We start from the raw sequence: 25,806 nt of genomic DNA, 5'->3' as shown, positions 1-25,806 counted from the left end.
CTATTGTTTTATCAGTTATTATTAAATGGCGAAGGAGCTTTCCTTCGCCATTTCATAAAAAATCTTTGAAAATTACACAAATACTTCTCAAGAGAATCTTAATTAAATTTATGTGGTGCAGTGACGCGACGGAATGCCATTACGGTCCTCCTAATATCCTAAGATGATAAAAATAATCGAGCAAGACACATCTGGCGTACAATTGTAAACAATCACGCCCCGAAACCTCCGATCCGGAATCGTGTAGGTTTTGTTTGTGTGCGAGCGGTTATGTGTGTTTAAGATTATGAGAGCGACTACTGTCACTTAATAAGACCCGCACTCGGAGTGATATTACGCGAATCATAAAAGTTAGGAGCTGGTCGTAAAAGCGCTCGTAAAACTAGCACAATGAACGGCCAAGATGGCGTCGTTAATGTCGAAAGTGGCCTTTTTCGACGGGGAAAATGCCGATTTGCCAAGATTATATTGATTGGTTATGGCCCGGCCGATTGATAATTTTCGATTAAATCGGGTTTTAAATGCCCCGTCGGTGAGTTTAACGATTTCCGACCTTCGGGTCCCGGTGTTTTCCCTCCGGTTTTTTCGTCCGCTATTTCATTATTCCACTATTTACCTACGGGAAGTTGTCAGCGTCGAGGTTTTTATATCTTTCCAGATGTTCGTCATTTATAACAACCACTTATGTGACGCGTTACAATTAATGAATGTTGATTAGTCCTACGGTTTTTATAGTCGGGAAAAGTGACATAACAGTAAATATAAAAACATTTTATCTTCTGGTTTAATAAGATGATGGTTGTATAACAATTACCAAACAATTATTATATTTACCACACGTGATAACGGTATTAAATTTAATCGTGTTATTTCTATATACTTTTTGGTTGACAAACTTATTAAATATAACCTTAAAATTAATATTACAGGTGTTTTTTTCGTTTGTGTCATCATTTGTAAGCAAAATATGGATTACATTTACATAACGTGGAACTGTTAATATTGTAATATATTCGTTGAAATTTCATAAATAATATTATGTGCCTTGGTTAGGTATTCTTGGAAAAAATAAGAGAATTGTGAGAGCATCCAGAGACGTCAGTTCTTGTTCTTCATTGATGCTTTGCTCTAGATCCCCTTGTTGTGATTTATGAGTTTTTATTAAACGCTAGATTAATAATGTTATTGTTTTTCAATCAATTGTTGATCATCGATGAGGCTTTGTTCTAAATCCACTTGTTAACCAGTTAATTGTTAATTGGGCAATAAATATATATGGAAAATGGAAAATTAAGTTTATATAATTAAGAAGGTAGACACTATCTATCTATTTTTGAAAATTACTGATCCACTAATTAATTATAGATTTACAATCACATTCTTGTGAGGAATCTTTCATGTTATTTATTAGTTGAATTAAGTTTAAAAAAAATTATATTATGATTAATTAGATACTATTATAGTTATTATAGTTCACAGTATTAGCTATTAGTGGAATTCGAATAAATAAAAGTTATGTTGATAACTTAGCATTAGGTTTTGAAATATTTTTTACTTTCAACTTAATTATCCTCATTCCTCAAAAAAAATCTTAATAATGCACTAAATAACGAATAAAGTTAAGAATATACTGTCTCTTGATATATTCTCTTGGAATCGTATCAACTAGAAATGGTTTATTATATATACGGGACTAATTTGAATTATAATTATTTATATAAACATTTGCTTTTATATAATAGAACTTTTTTTTCAATGCTTCTTATAAAGTGCATTTTGCTATTTATTGTTTGAATGTTTTGGAAAGGTTTATTTGAAAAAAAACTATTATATAATTCTTCTAAACGATATCACCAATGGCCCATGGAACTTTACTGAAGCTCATCTAATGATTATTCTTTTATTATGTCATGACTATATTATTGAATATAATATAGAAAAACTCCAATGAAATTTAAATTAATACAAGTTCTGGAAGACAGTATTCAGCATTTCTATATAAATTTTTATATAAATATGTAAAACAAGAGTTTTTTTCAAATTTTTATAATGTACATTTTGCTGTTTATTATTTTGATCTTTTGAAAGATCTGTAATAGTATTATGGAACATGATACAAGAAAACATTTAATAAAGTGAATTTAATGAAAGCTCGATAACAGTAAATTGAAAAAACACAATATTCAACGTTTCTTGTAAACTCTCTTCAACCATTTAAGGATCGATGTGTGGTATTCATCATGATTGAACCGTTCTAGTCGGGAGAAAAACTTTGTAATAATCATAAATCAATTCCGGCTTCAATTCTGACTTGTCCGTTTTCTGCTCCTTTCATTGGATCCATCCATCTACCCCGTCCGTCCCGCCGCCGCGACAGTTTCTTTTAGCTGATTGGACCATCTATCAAGTTTTCGCCTTCCCCCTCCTTAATTACTTCTCGGCCGGTCAGTTACGGCAATTGTTACCTTGACGAAGCTCTGGATCATTCCGAATTTTATTCCCGACCCGACTAATTATCCACCTATCTCATTGTCCGCATCTTCCGGCCTGGTCGGCCTCCCTTTTTGCCGATCCCCCCGCCGCCCGGACGATCCTTAAAAATTAACGCGTACGCATAGGGGGAGAGCTGTGATTCCGACATCGTTTGGAAGTGACAGTTAATTCGGTCGGTTTTGTTTTATTGCCGCGGAAGGAGGATTCGCCTCCTCGAGGAGATCGCCGGCCTGTATTTCAGCTATCGACGATTAGTCGAGGATAAACAAACGTCGCTCACGTGTCCCCGGGCTGGACGCGGTGTTTAAACATGTGTCCGTCCGGATGGCATGTTTACTTGGTGTGGAATTGGCGCAAGGATATTTTCTAGAAATACATTTGGTTCGGGGAAGATATCCAGGTGTTGGAAGGCATATTTTAGCATTGAATTCCCGTGTTCGTCGTCTTGTCTGGCCTTCATTATAAAGAAATTTGTTTATAGGAAGCTTTTCGAATGCGACGAGTGGTAATTCTAACTGGTATACGAAAAACAATGACATAATCATGATTCAAACATTTTAATATTACTTTAATATATTGTTCTTTTTTTTTTTAATTTATCTTATACATTACTGTTCTTGCATCAATATAGAAGCAAGACAAGTGTGGAATAAATTCATCAGTATGTATTTCTCACATTGAAATAAAATTAAACTGCTTATTCCTAGCGTAAAATTAAATCTTTAAGTTCCCTCGCTCCCTTCACTGTTCTTCTGATTAGTTACATCGTAAATACCTTCTCAAATGTTTGGGCATGATTTTTTGCTCTCAAATACATAAATAAATATTTTCCAAATTAAAGTAAATTAGACTACTTATGCGTAAGTTAAGACAAACACTTATACACTATACAAGCTTCGGTTTGCTGATTCCTGCGTTGTGTTACTTGTACGTTGGTATGATTTAGTAACGTTAATGCGAAATCATGGATAACTTAGTGAATCCCTTTTTTAGAGCCATTTTCTAGTACTTCTTTGGTTATATAGTGATAAGCCTTAATTATTAATCGTAAAACTTTGTTTTGCGTGCGTTGGATTACTAGTTGGTTTTATGTTTTAGTGCAACCCCATATTTGAAACTGGATAAGTCCAAATAGGTTTATAACAAACTAACAAACCAACGTCTTCCGACTAACTAGTACAGTTATCTGATTTTGGGTCTGTTCTGCTCTGCATTTTGTCTAATGTTATGTTATTAGTATTGTTCAAATGATAATTACAAATCATTTTAATTATATTAATATCTATAACAAAATATAGTAATTTCTCATCTAGCTTGACTGGTAAAATTGTTAATAATATAGCTCTGTGTTAATGTGTTTACTATTCTTCAATTCTATTAACTGATGCCTTGTAATTTTAACTTCTTTAAGTAATTCTAACTTCCCCAGACTTTTAAAAGTATTACAAATCAATAATATATTACTCTTGGTTGATTAAAGTATAAGTTTATTTGGAATATTCTAGTCTAGAGACATTAATTTTAAATATGTTCAAGTGAAGACTAAAGAAGCACTTTTATAGTAGAAAAACAAAATTGTTGTCGAAAGAATCCAGACATTTTTACTTTTTACTTTTCTTTGACATTTACGAATCTTTAAATTTACAATCTACCCAGAGGGCAATAAGTATTTATTATGTTTATATTATATAAAGATGGCATGTAGAAGATCACTTCATTAAGTGATCACCTGTATAAAATACTATTTTAATTAATTAGTCTTGTTCTAAAGCTTATTATAAAGTCTATTTGTGTCTAATAATCAGATCGGATGGTGTTAGACGATTTAGTCTCCGCACTTCACAGTTACTTTGTATATTTAGCTGATTAGCGAGTACATTGGGATGCACTAACGCTCTTTCGAAGTAGTTCACACAAACACCTTGAATTACACTCGTTGTTGCTTCTAGAGGAATATCGCGTTGTATTACTTTACTTGAAACAGTACGACAATGGCACACAACACTTTAATTTTTTTTGGAACCGTTGTATGATGGACATTCCGACAGACAAGACAAATATTCCTACAACTTAATTTGAAACATAGTACGGAGCAGCGACAATAGAACGCAACACTTTATTTTGGAAGCATTGTATGGTTGATGTATTAAACTTGCTAGCGGTTCCCCATAATTGGATTCCATATGACCAAATAGACCAAATGACTCTACTTCAAAAATATTATTTTTACATTTCTATAAGACGAAATTCACGCAGCAGCACTGGACTGGAAAGTTTTAATCGCTTCTTTAAATGTATACAAATATGACTTATTAACCTTACCTAATTTTTACAAATGTGAAACGAACAGATCTAATAAAATATATTGGAGACAGCATTGCAAATAATTTATTTCAAATATTGTTTTGCTCAATATGTAATGCATAATCTAAAGATATCATGGAGTTTCAACAAGATGAAATTCCACTAGAAAATTGACAATTCAAAGAGTAGAATTATTATTTAGGTAAATCAAGATCTTCATTAACGCCAGGGATATATTGTTTGCGACCGACGAGTCGACATTTCATCCTCGGTGATGTAACGTCCCATCTATTCTTGTGCGTGTTTAATTGGTGGGACGTCACGACGACCGGCCGGGACGAAATTCCGCTAGAAAATCGAATGGAAACACGTTCAAGGTGATCGTGCATCGGCGTACGGCCGGTCATTGGAGAATTAAAAGCCTCGAAAGGAACGCTTATGCTCGTATATGGAAAGGTGGAGCTACACGATCGCAAACAGAGATAAATCGACGGTATTAAACGCCAGTGATCCGCCATTGCTGCGAATTTAAATAAATGTTCATAATTTTCATTGTACGTTCCGTATGCTTCAAGGTAATCCTTGTTATTAAAGCAAAAGGTAAAAAACCGAGAACCCAGGGACCGAGAGCGAGTGAGTGAGAGAAAGAGCGAGGAGGGGGGGCAGAGGAGAGTAAGACGGAGAAGAAAAAATGTTGTCGGAGACGACGGTATCTGAGATTTTGCATAGCAATGCGACTCCATGGCTATACCAGATTTTTACTACTTACCGGTCATAAATTATCAAGAAAAACACCGAGGGTCGTTTTTTTCTTTCGTTTTCTCCTGCGCCAATTGACAACTTCCATAAATGATATGGGAAGAGCGTCAAATGGTTTTACTTTTACGTCAGCTAACATGTAAATGGCCTTCTTGCACGGTTATTGTCGAATCGATCAACGACAACCGAAGCTAGCTTCATAAATTTAAGTCCGAATCATTGTTATTATTTTTTTATTCCTTCATTATGTTGTTTAGTACTACGTAAGGTTTACCAAATTCATTGATAATATTGTTACTTCTCAAGTTCCTATCGATCAACGACAACCGAAGCTAGATTCATACATTTATGTCCGAATCATTGTTTTTTTTTCAAAATTTTTTACAAAATTGATTTATAATACTATTACTTCTCAAATACTTGCGCTATTAGATTTAATTGTTTATAATTGTTGTTTATGTATTTAAAAAGGGTTGGACATATTTATATGGATTTAACGTATTTGTATAAAATTCTTTTATCTTATTGCTAAATATAGAGTCTGAGCAAATTGATGATTTTAAATAGCATAAAGTAAACATCTGACCTATATTAAACATAACACAATATATCACAAATTTGTGTTCATCAGGATTTGTAAAGGATTTTAGAAGAAGTTTCTTTAGCAGATTTTTTTCGAATTTTTTCAAAAACTAATGTTTATGGAAAAATTAAAGTCTTCTTTTAACGGTTAATACGATGGCTGGATTAGTACTATTTTACTTACATAACACCTTGTAATTTGTATTTTGAATTTTAAATATTTGCGAGATAGTTTTTGTAATTTGTATTTTATTTAAAGCAAGTCATGTATTTTGACACTAAATTCATTCAAATTAAGTAATTCAAGACAATAAAATTACGTAAGTTTTAGTGAGCTTTAAATTATTTTTATAGACATTTAAATTGGAATTTGGAACTCTTTAGGAATTGACCTATTTAAGGAGCATATCCATCGAGCTATTTGATCAGATTTTGATCATCCGTCAGGCCGGTTGAAAAAAAGGGAAAATCACACTTTTGTGCTCATTAGGGTCCGTAAAAGATTTTAGAACATTTTTTGGACTAATTTTCATCTTTCAATAAAATGGCATGTGTTTTGATAAGCTTTTGATTATATTTTCTAGGGATAATATCCTATAAAATAATATACTTAGTTCCATCGAGCTTTTTGAGAATATAGTCAGGGATAATCAATAATTTGATGGCGAAATCGATTTAAAAGCTTGTTTATATCATTGCAGCTAATTAACTTAAGTTGTTGGTCATATGTAAATAGAAGTTGTATTGTACAACTGACATGTTAATAACTAATAGTTAACTTATTATAAATAATTATAGTTATAATAACACATTGTTATAGTTTTATTGTATTCGCCGCTTTTTCAGACATTCAAAAGAAAGCTGTTAAAATTGTCATGATATTTTATTCATAAGTTTGTGAGTGAAGTTTCGTGAGTTAACCATCATCGTAAAGACCTTTAAAAAGCTCCGTTCAAAGTGGGTGCCGCATTTGCTCACTGTTGACCAAGAACAAGAAAGTGTTGATGATTCTGAGCAGAGGCAAAAGATAAATCGTTCTACAAAATCGATACTCAAATATTAGAGCGGCGCTGGAATGATTGTATGGCTCTTGATGGAGATTATATTGATGAATAAAGCCAATTTTGAACAAAAAAAACGCGCTTTCTTGGTTACGCCCGGGACTTTTCAGGCCATTCTATTAATGAAATATTGCATGGCAGTATATTTTAAGTGATACCGTTAACATTGAACAATGTATTATTCAAGAGGAGGACAGCACAAAGGAGCTAAAGAACCCGGAGCGATCCCATATGTAAATTGTAACTTTTCCGAGGCGTAGTGACCGATACGGCGAAGGTTTTATTAGAGTAATCCGTCGGGTCCGTTGAAAAAAAAAAGGGGAAAATCGACCTATACCCCTCCCGCGCGAACCCGGCACCGGTCCGGAGGGGTAGGAAAAATTACAGGTCTCTAATTTAACTGCGGTTTTTATCGTTCATTATCGTCCGATCCACGCAAACTCCTCCTTTCGATTACATGCATTACGTCCGCTTCTCTTCGCCCGCCTCCAACCTCTCCCCGTCCACGATTTCGGCGTTTTTTTCCCTTCCTTTATTTATTCCGCCGGTTCTTCCGACAAATTATTGTAATTTATGCAAATGCGATAATGGCACATCGCGAATTTTCGCGCTGTCCATCAGATGGGGCGGTGAGCGAGAGAGACAGTGAGAGATCGGGGGGCCCCACGTTGTTGTTGATTGACGCGGCCCGTCATTTCGACTTTTCGGCTCGTCCTCGCGGCTCCGGGCTCTTTCCCAAACCGAACCGTTCGTTTTGTTCGTTTTTCGTTTGCTCGAAACTATAGTTCACCGTTTTTTTTTTGTTTGTTTTTATTATATAACGCCGTTCGAAGAGTTTGGATTGCTTTGTTTCTATTTAATCCTTTCTTATCTATACTTCTATTATCATTTCAACTGTACTTATTCCTATGTTGATGTATTATATAAGATAATTTATTAATAATATTTCTTTTTTTATTACTCTTAGTAGTTCCACAATCTGGCGAGAGGGCAAGAGTATTGTAGAAAATCACTTCATTAAGTAATCTCCTGTATAATATACTATTTTATCTAATTAGTTAAAGCTATTCTAAGTCTATATATAGGCCCTATAATCAGAACACTGTCACTTCGCACATTTAGCTTATTAGCAAGTATATTGGGACGCACTGACACTCTTTCGAAGTACTTCACACAAACACATTGAATTACACCCGTTATTGGTTCTAGAGGAATATCGCGTTGTACCACTTCTTTTGAAACATAGTACGGAGCATCGACAATGACTCGCATCACTTTATTTTGGAACCGTTGTATGATGGATGTATTAAACTTATTATTTAAAACTTAAAATTTGAGCCTTGCCAATACTAAGTGTTGTTAGGGTCGATCTGACTTTTTTTATTGGAAGCTTTAGATTAAGTCATTTTTAGGCATTAGTGTGACGAGCGAAAAAAATTTGTTGGATCCCGCATCCCCGATCACAAGCTGTGTATAACATCTACACAGGTGATGATTTATGCATATAAGTTCCAAACAAAACAACAATCCACTGCACGGGTCTTTCAAGATGAGCTAAATCCGACAAAAATGATTCGTATGGTTTAAACGTGCATAACCATTTGTTTACCAAAGGTGCTTTATGAAATACGAAAAAAGAAGCGGCAATGAAGTATCATGCTTCATCATGACAATACAAACTGTAAAAATCGACTGAAAGAATTAACTATTCGACTGGCCAGAAGGTCAAAGGTTTATGGATCATCCTCCTTACATAACACGATAATAATAATCACATAATAATAATAATAATACATAATCACTGGCTTGACACCAAATGACTTGCCGCATATCAATAAAAATTTTCGTAGCAAAGGTTTTTAAGCGCCTGAAAAATAGTTTGGAAGCATTTCAGTTAGGGTTATAAAAGTGTTATGAAGATTGGTTGAAATGGTGGTCATCCACTTGGCATGAAAATATATATTGACCACCGATAATAAATTACTGTCTTTATTATCAAAAAATTTGGACTCGAAATGTAAATAGCAACCCTCGAAAAGAATATTAAAGATTATATTATCGAATAATATAAAGTTAGTTTAGTCGTCAGAAAGACACAACGAGAAATAGAGAGCGATTTTGTATCATGGATTTATTCTTGCCTAAGCTTCTTATTTGTCGTCATCGAGTTTTATTGGTTTACTTCATAACTAATATTCACCAGTTTTTAATGACGTAGTAATATGTTCGGAAGTTCCAAACTTAACCAAATTGCATTGATATTACGCCGTCTATTTTGAATTCCTTAAAATTAATTCACATAAAACAAATCGTTTAAACTTTAGAATTTTAATTATGTTCTAGAAAATTTAATAATGAATATGTAATGCCCTTTTTCTCTTATTTAATTCAATTTTCATATTTAAATTATAATTTATAAGATAAGTATTTTTTATTTATTACTGTAATGTGATTGAACTTCAATTATCCGAATATTATTCGGTGTTAGTGACTTCTTTCTTACTAAGGTAAAGACTAACAAGTGAGCGTCGGCAGTCCGGGCGCCGCACCCATAAATAACCAGCACCTGGACATCATCGTCGTCTAGCCGAGCCGTCACAATAAACCCCCGGATCGTGACAGTCTATTTCGGCGCGTCCTAATCCAAACTAGCCGTAAATTTCGGTAAATCGGTAGATACTTGCATGACAAACCTCTTTAATGAAGCATTTTATGTTCTCCTGCTGCCCAGACATCAGTCTCTCTCGTCCGGTTTGGATGCGATCCAAAAACTCGCACATGTTTACATTTCAAGACGCCATATCTCTCCTATTTTCCTCTACGACCGACTACCTCCTCCTCCTCCTCCCTCCCTCTGGCGCGCTCTCACGCCACCTCGTCCCGTGGCTTCTTCGCCGTCTTTTTTATTTTTGGCGTCGCTGTCTTTTCTTTTCTTGCGCCGAGCGACAAGCGACGACTGTACAGAGCCAATTTTCGAAAATTATAATTACTAGAAATAGACCGTAACGCATTCCAGCGCCTCGGAATGGAGACGTGAAGTTTTCGGGCATCTCTGACGGAAGACGGACACTACCATCGTCTAAGAACTGGTTTATTTTCCTGATACCTAATTATCCTCTTTAGGATTGTTATTCTAAGCCACATAAAATATGTTATTTAATTCATAATATAATATTACACATAATATTAGTATATTAGATGTTTCAACACCTAATATTCAGTATTAATATCAACAACTCTCAAGCGACATAACCTATTTGGTTTTGGTGAAAGTTTTAGGCAGCTTATTAGTTTATGAATTAACTGTTTCCAAAGGTTTACATGTGATGAGAATGACGCAAAAGAGGAGAAAGGGCTACCACACAAATTGCACTACGTATTATCACAAAAAGACCAGCAAAGACTCGGTCACATGTTACAAGAATACACTGTTGCAACTCAAATGGGACGTTAAACTGGACATAGCGCTATCTGATTACCACCATTACCATACCATATTACAAAATGCTGTAGGAGTGCAAAAATTGGTCAGTGGTTGGATCGATGCCAAAGAAACATCGTTCTTTCGACACAATATGGCCATGTTGCCTGAAAAAAAGAAAATGGTATCAATTTTTCTAGATTAATATAATGTTAAAGCAAGAAAAGATTCAAATATGCAATATATATGTTTCGAAAATATTTTTCCTAAAATTTCTGAAGAATCTGATTATTAACCACACCATACAGCACCATCTGAAAAACAGAACATTGATTTTGGGATAGTTTATTACAACGACCTGGACGCGACCGTACAATTTTACTATCTAATTCTGATTATTTTTAATGACACCGAAGGAAAGGTATGATGCCGGTGATGTATGGTAATGATACAAAGACCACAACGTAATAAAATCGTCCGGTCAATTTCGAAATACCAATTTCCAATTAGCATGGCTCATGGTACCGCCCGGTCCCGCTCGTTCTTTCTCTTTCTTCCGATAATCTCGGGCCCCGAGTCCTCGCACCGCAGCAGATAACGCTTTGATTAATGGCTGCCTTGCAGATTGGCCGCTTTTGGAAGGACCGATACCATCGGAGCGAAGAGCGGTCCGTACGTAGCCGGTCTCCGATCACCCCGAATCTGACGTTCACGCGGCAACCCCCTTATTCCTCGTCGGGGAATCCGTCATCGTCAACAGGGTGCATAATGATTGAGTTTTTTGCTCCCGACGTCTCTCCATGGTGTCGAGATATTTAATTCGCCACGGTGAATATTTTACCATACATTATCCGGATTTGACTTAATAAAATGGTATTATGTGATTTTATGGTTTACTATTGATTTGATTGATGTGGAGGGAATTAATTTATAAGCTTAACTGAATGTTGTGTTAAACCGTGCATGAAAAGTTACAGTTTCGCGATTACTGCTGACCTACGAATCGAGATCATGAAAATAATATTAGAGTAAATTAGAAAATTATGGTCAATTGTATTTATTAGTGAATTCTCATATTAGACAGTTTTGACGTTAGTCCGACATGGATAACATTTTACCGGTAATTTTTAGAGCTTTGTTTACTGTCATATTCACATTCCCATAAAAAATCAGAAGCCTTTGCTGAATATCTAGAAAAAAACAAACGAAACGAAAATTCGACGATTGAATTAGAGATGCCGAAAGAGCTAACCAAAGTTATTAACTAACATTAATCCCAGGAAATAACCAGGCTATAATAGGAGAATAATTTTGATTGAATTATAGAATTACTGCAAAAACTGCCAAGAAAGGAAATTACCAACTCACCAACTTGATCAATACAGTATTTAGATCAAAACATGTCCCAGGCATTTGGAAGATGACGGAAATTATAATGATCCTAAAACCTGCAAAGTTAGCAAACGAAATCAAAGCCTATATCCTAGACCTATATCACTGCTGCCAGTTTTTGACAAACTCCTGTTGAAAAGAATAAAACCGATCATAGTTTGGGTTTATTAGCAAGCATTCAACAATTGACCAGGTCCACAGAATAACAAATGTTCCTTCAGATACTTTCAGTTACCCACAGCCAGTCAAGAAATCCAGAGAATTGTAAAGGGGCATGAGGAAAGACTCCATTCTCATGAGAATATTGAAGTATTGCAACTTTTGGATACCACCAGAGCAGGACACAAACTTAAAACAATCAAACGATCTGATCTAGTGTAGTGTTATGTAGTGAAGTGCAGTTAATAAAAATACAGCAGTGACCTGTATAAACATTATTTCACCAGAGACTGAGATAGGGTCGATGGGTCCTCCTAGTTATATACCTAGATTTAAGTTATTATAAAGAAAAATTGTAAGTTAGCCGGAAACGACTAGTAACAATGTAATAATAAAATAATAAAAAGATCCCATTCCGAAAGAAATTCGTTACCAAAGTCTGTGGAAGTTTATATGAATGCTTCTTCATTGATTGACATGACAAGCATTGATAATTAATAAAATATCTTTGTTTTGATAGATTTGGATAGCTTGTTGGTTTAATGTTTTGGTAAAACCCTATATTTGTCCCCCATAAGCCCAAATATGCTATATGATTCACAGATAAATCAATTTCTTTGATGTTAGATGCAGTTGGAAGTATCTTCTGATTAACCAGTACAGTTAATTTTCATTATAATTAATGTACTATAATATTTAATCCCATTTAGTAATAATTTTTCCAATTTAACCTACCATCAAGATGGATACCGAGGTTTTTCGATTATTCTGCTTGAGGGTATACGCATTCCTCAAGTTATAACATTATCAATAACAAAGATGTCCTAACAATGTCAAATGACCACTTGGACAACCAGGAATTACAAGCATTACTGAAAGTCAAAATGCGACTAGAATGCGAAAGGAAAGCAGTATTATCAGCTGTATTATCAGACAGCTGTATTATCGATATTGCTCAATATAATTTTGTAATATTAATAATTGTTCTGATAATCACTAATTATATATATATATATATATATATATATATATATATATATATATATATATATATACAATGATGCTAAATCAAAATTTATATCTTATTTATTTCTTAAATTAAAGTTTATATTTGGCGGACTCATCAATGAAAGGAAAATACACAATTTAGCAATTTATTTCATTCATTGATAAACGTGATATTCAATAAAGGAAAGGATGATAATTCCTTGTCCTGATAACCATCGATGCGAAAATTTTCAGCGAAATGAAACAATTTCTAGAATCAGATATTCACATTCTTAGAACTTCAACACTGACATTTCTGCTTATTTACGTGTCCATTAATATGAAAATAAGCTTGATTCGAAATCGTTCGAAAAACAAACCTCTGATTGGCAAAATGGGGCTTTAATTATTGCACCAATTGGATTCTGTAGGACCTGAACATTAAATATTTCAACAGAATGCCGTGCAATGCACATATATGATTCTTTAAGTCACATATACCTCACCACTTAATGTAATATATAGACAAAACCATTTATATTGAATTTAATAAAATACTAATTTAATATAATTAAACATCACTTTATTAAAATGTTTTATTCAAATAGTTTACATCATTACAGAAACCTCATTTGCTCAAAGTTCCCACGAGAAATAAATCGTATGAAAGAAAATTAAAACATTTCCATCTTTCCGATCAACACTCACTGACCAATCAGACCAATAAATCGGTCGGTTTTTCACGTGACCCATCCCGTTTAGACCTGTAGGTTTTAAGGTCTATCTTCATGTCCGGCATACATCCTAGCCCCAGTCGCCATCAACATATTTAATTAAAATACAAAATCGAGAACTAGAAATTACCTGCTGTCCCAATTAAACCTGTATAGCATTAATTGTCAGTTTCTTGTATATTGACAAGAATGGAGATAACCATCGTTCCCTGCGTCGTATAGGTCATTAAGTGATAGATATGCCTCAGGCCTACATTCTTTATTGTTCTTTTCACTTTTTGTCTGTGTTGGGCAGGGATTCCACGACTAAACTACAAGGATGTCAGGGTACTACTAGTATGAAAAATAAAATCTCACAGTCAGAATGGAAATAAAATATAGTTCTTATGTTTTTCTAAACTGTTGATTACTACCAAATATTTGATATATAAGAATATATTTTTTAGACGCAGAAATGTAGCTTATCATTAATTAATTGTTCACTATGACAATATAATTAAATCAATACAATATAATACTTTTTTCACTTTTTTTTTAAAGTAAAATCAGATCAGAAGTGTGTGTTTAATTTTATTGTTGAGCTGATGTTTTATTTTTATTAAGTTATTATAACGACTATTATGTACATAATTTATTTTAAAATGTTTTTTTTGTGTTAAAAACCTAAGTTTGATTATTTTCTACTTTTTACTTAAAACTAAATTAAAAATTGATTAAAAAAAAAGATTAGGCTCATAAAATTGTATACATATTCTTATCAATGGTTATATTATTTATTGTCTCAAAAGTTGTCTTAGATTTTAATCAGACTGGGAAACTTAATACATCAAAATAGAAACAGTGTTTCTGTCTTAAGTTTGTTGCAGCAGAAATAAATATTTCTCATAATACATATGAATGATATATAATATAAAAAGGTTCAAGGAATCAAAAAAAAGATTTATCCTAAAATCAATGTTTCACTTTTTCTCTTGAATCAAAATTAACATACCGACACGTTTTAATATCAAACAATAATGAAACTATGACGTTAGGTAATAAAACCTCGTGGTAAATTCATCTGTCTACTACTTTATGGCTTATACACACAAAACTAATCATTCTACACACTGTGAGCCTAAAAGTAGTTCGGTCATTTCATGATAAATCATCAGCGAACACGAAAAGGTCAATTTTCCCAGTGCTATCTGGTCATGACCGTCGCTTTCGAACAATACTCGGGGCAAAAAGGAACCGATTTCTTCCCTTTTTGAGTTCGCGTGTAACTTTTTCGAACGGCAGGATGGACGGTGATGAAATCACGCAACCCTAGCATTTCCTGATTGATATTTATCGATATTTTAATCACCGGCTCATCAGGCGACCCGATCATTGCGTTTATTTTTGTACTTCGGTAATTTAATTAGCGCCGTGATTTTGTTGCAGGTGATGCGAGTAATGCGAGTGTAGGTAGTGGTGAAGGTACGGGTGAAGAGGACGACGACACCAACGGAAAGAAGAATCAAAAAAAGAGGGGTATTTTTCCAAAAGTGGCAACCAACATCCTCAGAGCGTGGCTCTTTCAACATTTAACGGTAAGTTTTCCAATATTAATTAAATTTTACTCATGTTTCATCAGTTTAGTGCTAAAGTTTTTTTTCATTCTCAATTTCTTTGGATTTTCTGGTTTTTCTTCGTGCCAGTTCAAAATGTTATATCATAGATATCTGACTGATAAACTAGCAATGTTATTTTATGTTAAAATACTAATTTAAGAGTTTTTATCAGTAACCAGTTAAACACTGTGGTTTATCTAATAATAAATGCTTCTTTTACCGTTTCTTTTATTAATAATTATTAAAATTAACAATTTTTTCTATGGTTGTGCAGTTTTAAAATATTATCATCATTAAAATATAAAAAAATTATGTGGATGATAAACTAGCTATACCATTTTATTTTAAAACACTGATTTAAGAGTTTTCATGAAGTTGAAATTGTTATGAATTAATTTACTTAAATTTTATAAAATCACAATGTAAAATTAATTTTATTTTATCAGTGGTTGTTGAAAATATTGAGTTATTTCTATTAATACAATTATTAAGGGTTTATATGTGTTTAGAAACTTAAAAGGCATGCTATCATACAACTAAATTATTTTACCGAAAAGGTTAATAAGGCAATATAGCAATAATATGTAAAATTTTTATTAAAAAAAATCACTATAAATCAACATGCTAATTGAGGGTTAGAACTAGATATATAAAATAAAATAATTGTTTTAAAATTTATTTCGAATACCAAATACTTCTGATTTTTCTCTTTTATTAATAAAATATATCAAAGTCTTAAATACGTCGTTTTCTGTTATTCTTTGTGAAGTTTAAAGTTTTTTATGCGGATAATAAATTAGCGATACCATTTTATTTGAAAGTACTTATGCAGTTTTTATGAAGTTGAATGAAAATTGAGGGTTAGAATTACATATTTTTATTTTATTATTATTTAATATTACATAAAATTACTGTTTTCAAATGTATTTCGAATATCTAATAATTATATTTTTTCTAAAAGTACAGAATATAAAAACAATCAAATAAGCAGTGGTTGTTCCAAATATTAATGTTTTATTATTAAAGGGTTATACACGAAGGAATATGTTTTCAGTGTTTTTTATGCAATAACTAAATTATTGAAAATATTGGAAACAACAACATTGAACAAATACTATAATATAATCATTAGAATTTTTTTTTCAATTAAACAAACCATTTTTGAACAAAATTAGGCGAAGAGGATTATTCGATAATATTATAAATGAATATATATGAGTATTAAAATAATTATTATATTTTATAATATAGAATAATTTTAATTAAACTGAATTATCTATCATTTTTGAAGATATTTATGTGTCCTATATTGTAGTAGTGTTTGGAAAATACCTGCTGGCTAATAAACCATTGTTATTGTGAAACTTTACACTTCAGTCCATTGTAGGTCTGAAAACCGACAGGAAATTAGATATTGTCTAGTCCAAAACCCTCACGTAACCTATCCAGATTAACCCCACCCTTTCTTCGCCGGCCGACCGACGCTCCTTATCACATTCTCTACATGGGAAAGTGTCCAGTTTTGTGACGCGCACCGTAATTGGGAACGGAGGACGTGGGGACGTCTCCGGGGAGCCCGATTTGACCGCCATCCTTAATATTTGATTCCAGCGCACGCCCATGAATATTTCAGGGAAGGCTCGTGGCCCAGTGATCCGGGATTAGCGTTACGAATCATTAAACTTCCTCGTGCTAATCCGGGTATCGAGGATGAAAGGACCAGATCGGGCTGTGCAGGTGGGGCGGCGGGAGACGGGGGGAGGTCGACGCTGCGACTGAGTCGGGAATCAATTTGCTTTGAAGTTCTTTGGGGGGAACGATAGTTTTCTACTTTATCGGCGTTAACTGATAATAAGATTTCTTGGCGGAGGATTTTATGTGCATGCAACCTTTTTTCAAGGATTTTATTAAATATTTCTGGTGTGTTTTATATATATATATATATATACATATAGTCTCCTTTTGCATCTAAGGGTTTATCTGGACTGGATCTATAGTTTAACGTCTTTTCCGAACTACGGTCATCGGCATTAAGCCTACCGACTGGCGAGTGACCAACTTAGAAATCATTCCAGAAGACATCTTACCCATGGTCTTACCCAGCCTGGTTACTGGCGTGACTGGGATCATTTTCCTTGTCGGATTTTACACTCTTGCCTAGACCATTTACAAATTCTAAACAATCACAAACATAAATTTACGAGCATGCCTCAGCAGGATTCGAACCCGCCATTATCGCAAGACTAGATGGACCGTGCTGTCGCCTTTAACACTGCGCCAACCAAGCCGGCTCTGGTGTGTTGATGTGAGGATTTTAAGGTTTTAAGGTGACACTGCATTTTGAACTGCATGTATGTATTTTGTTGCCATATCTTGGAAACAGCCTAATATAACTCTTAAATTCAATGGTTTTAATACAGCTTGATCATTTGACGAACTGTTTCCAGACATTTACATGCGATAGGAAAGGTCGGAAAGGAGAGAATACGTAAAATTGGTATCTCATCAGCTTCAAATGCAATAAGAACAATATAGTGATGTTCCAAAAGCGTGTATCAAGAGGAAAATATTGAGCATTAAAGTGTATGTAGCAAATCTAAAGAAATCAATTTGTGAGCGTCAGACTCTACCTCATTTTACATATTCGATATTCTGATTTGGTCGATATAAATGAGAATATTGACAGATTTAGTATTCTCTGATGAGTTTCCATTTCCATATATTTTCAAAATGATTGGCGTGTGTCACCAATGACTTTTCTTATTAGTTTAACTGTTTTTCCTACAAACATAGTATCAATGAGTTAAAGAATTGGTATGTTTCTCTATGAAGTCAAGATTTACATGACAGGGAGAAAAATAATCACTGAAAAATACGTCCGAACCAATTTGAAATGCAAAATCGCATGGCGATAATTGAAACAGCTCGAGAGAAGAGAGCCGGAAAGGGAGGACCCGGCAGAGAAAAAATAATGCGGGGGAACAAAGGCAAAGGGGTAGGGTGACAGGGAAATGCTGGAGCTCTGTCGGGCTATAAATGATGACAAAACACGATATTAGACGCGGTCTGACTCTAAAAGCGGTCCGAATTTTATTTCGGTTGTGTTCCCGGGGCCCGAAACAGCCTGAACAATGAATAGAAAACCGCTTAAGCTCGATTTGAATAGAAATTCACCGAGAAAAACTATCTCCCGACAGAGAAAAGGGGGGGAAACGGCGAAATGTACGATTTTGTAATGTTTGCTTTGCTTCTGATTTCTACATGGGGATTTTATTGGTTTGATACCGAGGGGTTGTGACTGATTTTCAATAAAACTTTGGATTTAAAATTCGCCATTATAGGTTCAAGTCTGTAATTGCCTGTGTCCATTTTTGGTAGTGTTTTTCTTTCCTGCAAATGGGAGCAATGTCTTTAATGGTAAATACAGCTAATGTGATTTAAATAGAAACATCTTAATGAATATTTGAAAAACAATTTTGCATCACCGCTTCCTTATATTTAGGAATATAAAAATATATTTTTGTTTCTTGTAAAACAGCTCTTAAATAATATCTGATACCTGTCCGCTTCAGTGGGCAGACGATACAAGTTGATTGTGGAGGTCTAAAATATGAACAAAATCTTTGATTTGTAATCAATAATAAAGACAAATTTTAAATTTGAATGTACTGATGCATGTAATATAGTGATGTACTTAATTATTTTTAATCAGGGAGCCATCATTTGAAAACATGCATTATATTTACGAATCGTACATAGAAAATGTTCTGACGGAAGATCCTGATGCATAAGGATATAATTCAAAGATTCAGAGTACGGGTAAAAATAATAATAATAGGAGATTTACCGCCGCTACAGCACATTGTACAATACTTACAATTTCATTATTTGAATAGTCAATAATTTTTCTATGTAGTTCAGGACCATATTTTTTAAGAGCTTCTCTATGTACTTTATGATACATAGACTTGGTATATCTTTTAGCAGCTTCACCCTCTAGTCCATCGCCCCCTCGCCCCTCGAAGGCCAGAGCAGCGTCCGAAAAAGCTGCACTTTCCTGTTACTTGGTTTTCTATTTCCTTTGCATCTCCCGCTATATTTCCGACGTTCAGATCTCACCAGGTTCGTTAACGTGATTCTTCAAGCTTATTTTAATTGTTTATCTCTAACTGCATTCCTAAATGTTTTTCGTTCTTTTTTGCTCTTGACTGAATTTATAAATTTATTTGCACATGTTCGTCACCATTTTTATGAAATTTAAATGTAAAAGTTTTCTTAAAAGTTTATTTGTACAAGCTTTGTTCTGACAATAATGAACACAATTAAAAAAGAATGTATACGTGTACATAACATATCGGTAATTCATTTTTATTTATTGACTTATTAATGACAAAATGGTGAATGCACATCTATAATCGCACTGCACTATATATTCCTTCACCCCCCTCAGTTTATATCCGTCGATGGTTATTTGTTTCGGCCGTATCTAAGGACTATTTCTCACCCTGTAGTCCACCGCCTCCTCGCCCCTCGAAGACCAGAAAAGCGTCCAAAAAAACTGCTCTTTCCTGTTACTTGGTTTTCATTTCCGCTGCATCTCCCGCTATATTTCCGGCGTTCAGAGCTCGGCTTTATCCATCCAGGGATATTCGCAGGAGACATGTGTCCTACTTATCGAACTCTCCGGGGACGTTGCGGGGTGAAAATTGGGGTATTTCAACGAGGATGGCGACGACGAAAAACATCATTCTACACTTCCGTGTTTTATGTTTTGATATAAAAACTTAACACCGAGCGTAGTGTCGAAAGAAAAACATTCGTGTAAACGTCTCGATGTTTATCGACCATCGACATACTATTCAACAAGTTTAGTAACAAAAATCTTAAAATGTTTCATTATTCCAGCAGTAATTATATTAGTATTTATCATTCAAGCAGTAATTTTTTCGACAGTTATTTTAAATTATATTAAATTCTAAACACGTATGTATACCAATCGTTGTTGTTCTATATCGGGAGTATAGAAGTTAGGCTACCTTATTTCGACAATGCTAATATTACTGTCATCAACATTTGAAGTATGTGGACCTTTATAAATTCCTGCAAGTGGGAAAACTGTATTAAAGTTTTGGGTCAAGTTGCGCGCAGTCATATACATAGTCATATAACATTACAGGCTTAATATTTTCAATATTTTGTACCTGCACTGACTAGTAGAAACTGACTAGTCACGTAACCTGATGATGAAACTGAAAGTTGGTGCCACTGATTTTGACAAGGATTTTGTGAAGAATACGAATACATAGCTCGTGACTTGTTAGAACAATGAGCTTCTTTATTTACTAAAGAATTGGAGATATTTTATTAGGTAGAATCATTGGATTTATTGGTTTGAAAGCGATACAGAATATTCAGAATTATTTGATGACTTTTTTAGTTTAAAAACAAATGATATTAACTATCACCTGATGAATTTTATTAATATCCTTTTTTTCTAAACGATGTCAATTTTTGCGTTGCTAAAGATGCTTTTCGACGCTTTTATGTTCATGCAATCTCTCTTTGGGTATTTTGAAAAAACCATTTAATTTTTTTGCTGACCATTGATGGTACTCTTAGATCTTTGCGGATTTTGTTGTTTCTAATATACTATGGGGTATTGGTATTAGTAAGCTCATATTGGCTTCAAAATTTGTTGATATAATAACATTTTGTTGCAGCAGTAATACGGATTATTGTTCAAGCAATAACCAGCTTTTTTGCGACTTATATAAAATTCTCCTCGTTCTTTTTAAAATGGTCTTAAATGATGAAGTGATGAACAAAGTGATTCAAACAATCATATAAAATACAATGATTGCGTTTCTTGATCAGATTGGAACATATATAGATTCCTTCTTGATTGTGCTGTAACCCAGACCGGCATGGCGAATATATCTCTCGGAAGACTTATTAGTAAATTACCGAGGTCAAACTCGGAACTCCATCACGGGGCTGGTAAGTAGACCCGCGAGCTTTTGCGGCCGTAATTTTAGGAAAAACACCCCACGGCAGCGGATCCATTCGTTTTCGGTCGCACCTCGCAAAGGCCCCGCCGAGACCGATAACCCCATCTTCAGTGTCTCTCAGGGGCGGCATAACCCTTATGCGGCCTTCCTACACGACCCTTCCCTTCACCAATGCATAGTGATTTTTACGGTTATGTTGGGAATCTGGCGCCATTATTTGCGTATCTACATCTAAAGCGGGAAACCGGTAGAAAATTGAAGAGGGCGCGAACGCACCCCGTCTACCGTCTTCGCCCCCCTTCTCGCCGAAACCGTTCGGTCGCGTTTTTCCGCACCTACGACGGCTGATTTCACTGGCCCCCGGGGGTTCACATATCACTCCGCGCGATTTACAACCGAAATCTGATCGAGCCGAGGATGATCGTAAATAACCGCTTTATTTTTCTTCGATGCAAAGTGGCATTTTCCTATTCCGGATTGTATGCATTGAAAAAAAAAATAGAAATCGGTCCAATAAAACCAAACAAGGTCTGATGATTTATGATGCATGATTGCAATCCACTGATTCATCATGAATCTTATTATCTGTTATAAATTAGAAGCAATTGAACTTTTCATTGGACGCCCCATGTAGATTACATTCGTCCGAAATGGTAACAGCATCACAAAACTCCTCACTCATTATAGCTGATCAATGACGTATTTTACCATAACCATATCCTAATCATACAGTGTAATTTTGAAGATGCAACAATACCTAGTCAATTTCTTGAACATTACTTTCACATCAATTAACCAAATAAGTTAAGAAGCATTAAAATTTATAGATAGATAGTATGTACAAGCAAATATTTTAAATAAATACACTGATCAGAATTATTAAACACTTTCATTGAGTAAAATTGATGCATATCTGCTTTATTTTTCTTCGATGCAAAGTGACATTTTCGTATTCCAGATGGGATACGGTTCCAACAAGGTCTGATGATTTTTGACGCATATGTAATTGGCTGATTAATAATCAATCGTATTATAAATAAGAAGCAATAAAACTTTGTATTAAAGTGACATATGAATTAAATTCATAGCCAAAATGTTATAATATAACGGATGTATGATTTATTTCACCAAAATCGATAGATTTTGATTATATAACACCACACGTGCAGTGCATTTTTTGGAGATGCAGCCGTGCAGCACCGTGTGGAAATGACGATATTAGTTTGACAGCGATGCAATCATCGTTCTATTTTCACAATTCTTCAGCATCAACAAGTGATAATCAGAAGATGCTATGCCTCATGTACATTGGGTGCGGCAGAACTTCCCCATAGAGCTGCAACAGTTTATATTTTACAACTATTGCTACCTATGATCGAACATTATCATGTAAAAGGATGCATTCTGTTACTTGCGTTTTATATTTTTGTTTTGCAACAATAAATCATTCAATTTATTAAATTCACATGAGAGATACATTTGTAATATAATTTCATTCGTTTTTAGCGGCTGATAATGCACTACACCTTGCTGATGACACTATATGTACAGCAAGTTTTTATACCCATGAAGATTCCTCTTCTGTGTCGATATAGTTGACTCTCCTGGGCTAACCCATGACTTTTACACTTTGGAATATTGTAGTATAATCACTTTTCATCACCAGTCGCAGTACGCCACAAAATAACTTCAAAAATGATTCGAAATGGACCTTTTTTGAATTTTCTCTTCTTTCCTTTTCTTTCTATCTTTCCTCTTTGCAGATCTATAATTCGCATTTTTACCAAGATATCACTGCTCAAAATATGGCTGAATTTTCTGATATTATTTTGAAAAAATCCGTAGTTTTAGTGTCGAACTTTTATTGAGAATTCACCCCATCAGCCCCCGTTGAAAGAATATTACGTGAGAAACTAGGGTTGGAGTGAAGAAATATCGATATTGTTCAAAAGTATTCACATTTTTGATGGGGGGTTCGTGTCCAGGGAGTTTTTATCTACATTCATGTTTTATTTTACTCTCTTTTATCTAAAAAGGAAAAAATTAAAAGAAAAAAATCACCTGAACCTAATAAGATTTCATTTGAAACTCTAGAAACAACCTAACTCTAGAAAAATATCTGATTGCACAACATAATCCACTTTGGCAATAGAACTGAAAAAATAAAAATGCTATAATGTAAGGTAGCTCTTTTTTTAAGTTTCCTCTTAAGAAACAGGTCGTCTAAATAAATATGTCTAAATATTTATTGGCATTTCTAGGTAAATACATAAAACAGCCAGTCAAAGACGGAAAGAAAATATGAAACCTACGAAAAATTAACACGTTTTCTTTGGAACGATTTCATTATTAAAATTCAACAAACACCGGTCTTCGGATTCTCCATAATTATCGGTGTTGTTTACGAGACATATATCACAAGACGCCGCATTTTATAGACCAAAAATAAACGTAGGGGTGTTGAATTTCTTGATAATTAACTCTTTGATTCGGCTTCCTTTCTCCCCCTTTTACTCTGTCCCACGGCGGACGGGTTTTTTTTCGCCGACAAATCATCAACGAGAAAGGCGTTACGCTCGAGTCTTAAGTGTCACACGATTCCTGGGCCGCGCGGTTATTTATCGTTGGATTTCCGAACGACTGTCGCACGTGTACGGACGGCTCCACGTGCGAAACCGACAATTATCCTAATGAGATACTGCAACACCTAAATTGGAAGCAACGACGCAAAGTCGGCGTTGGCGGGCAACGCCTTCTACGACACGGAGATGAGAACAATAAAAAATCGGGTTCGCACCAACCAACGGAGATTAATAAAGTTCTCGATAAAAATGTGTAGATAGATACCTGGGTGATTGAAATCTCTCATTACTAACATCAACAAAACTATTAGGGCCTGTTTGACATTTTCGTTGTCAGATTGTGACGCTATTTACACGTTATTACTATTTTATTTATTGTTTCCGATGTCGATAATTCATCAAACACTGGTGGAAGATTATGGTGATGCTATTAAATCAAATCCGGGCTGTTGAGTTTTCATTGATTTGAAGCTGTTGATATATTAGTGTCAGTTACAAAGATCTAGCACAATGAACCAGAAGCATTATTAGACACAACTATAGGCTTAAGAAAGATCCTATAGAGAATATATTCTCACCACCAGAGCTGACCAAAACACATGCGTTTTGCTTTAATTAAAATACGAAATTCAAAATAGTCAGGTGTGCCAGGTGCCACTAGTACTTCTACGCTTGTTACATCCAGTTGTTATTTCTAGTTTCTTGTAATTTCTTTAAGTCTTTGTGAACTTTCTGTTTCACGTGTTCTAATTACAAGTAATCCAAATACTACCCAAAACCTGGCATTAGCACAATTTGATATGCACAAATGATATTGTAAGAATTAGTTACTCGACCGAATTATATTGTTGATTAATAGTTTATCTTTTAAGAACTTAGTATTTTTTTACTTAATATACATTTACGATTAAAATAAAAAATACTTTGAAAAAATCTAGAGGAAACAAAAGCAATTAAAAATTCTTTGAATCTCTGTGAGAATATTTTTTCAGAAAGATGTTTTCCTTGCCGTTACACATGTTTATGTTTTTATAAATGTCTTTGTTCAAACTGTAGTAACCTGCCACATGGCTCTTTGGTGATTTGGAACATTTAATAGCAATATTAGTTCGACTGTTTTCTGACAAAGAATCGCTTTGATTACCAAGCATTCTTTTTCAATAAGACTCAAGTATTGCTCTATAACGAAAATTGAATGTTTCCCTCATCTTATTAGTCTATTCTAATTCATTCTAATTCGAATTCATTTTAGATTAAGAAAAAAGAATTTGACCAAGAATAAAAGTTATTAGTTCTATTTTTGTTCTTTTTTTCGGAAAAAAGACAGTACTGAAAGTGTTCTGCATTTTCGTGTGATAAATCGGGATTTTGAATGAAATCACTCTACTCTAATTGCGGAATCTATACCATTGATTAGTTGTTTTCTTAAATAATATCAGACCCAATAATTTTATGATATTCAATAGTCCAGTCTTAGGACGTTGAAAGATCATTAATTTACTCCCTAAAAAACATCAAAACAAAATATCCGGCACCTATTATAAAAAAAAAAAACATGAAATTTGTCATTCCAATAATATTATCACCATTTATAACCATCAAACAACTAGATTATTTGTGTATAAACAGTCAACAGGTGTAAGTTAACACTAGACAAAAATGTGTCAAGCTTGATGTCCTTTTTGGACGTATTTTATTTTTCTTGTCCATTAAATTAAATATCAAATTC

The 25,806-nt window shown here is 34.1% G+C and overlaps 1 protein-coding gene across 6 annotated transcripts in view; it reads left to right on the top strand.

Annotated features, from left to right (window-relative positions):
• The window catches only part of hth (Meis homeobox homothorax), a 273,708-nt gene that overhangs the window by 203,899 nt on the left and 44,003 nt on the right, over window positions 1-25,806 (top strand). For all 6 annotated transcript variants that reach the window (XM_076402447.1, XM_076402445.1, XM_076402449.1 and 3 more), the window contains one exon: window positions 15,318-15,466. In XM_076402447.1, the coding sequence (XP_076258562.1) occupies window positions 15,318-15,466 (149 nt within the window). The remainder of the gene's footprint in view (window positions 1-15,317; window positions 15,467-25,806) is intronic.

The sequence above is a fragment of the Rhynchophorus ferrugineus genome, unplaced genomic scaffold (genome assembly GCF_030347505.1).
Source record: "Rhynchophorus ferrugineus isolate W39M unplaced genomic scaffold, kcgeb_rfMv2 rfM4, whole genome shotgun sequence".
Taxonomy (NCBI): Eukaryota; Metazoa; Arthropoda; class Insecta; order Coleoptera; family Curculionidae; genus Rhynchophorus; species Rhynchophorus ferrugineus.
The sequence above is the reverse complement of the archived record's forward strand: the minus strand, read 5'-3'. Positions and strand labels throughout refer to the sequence as shown.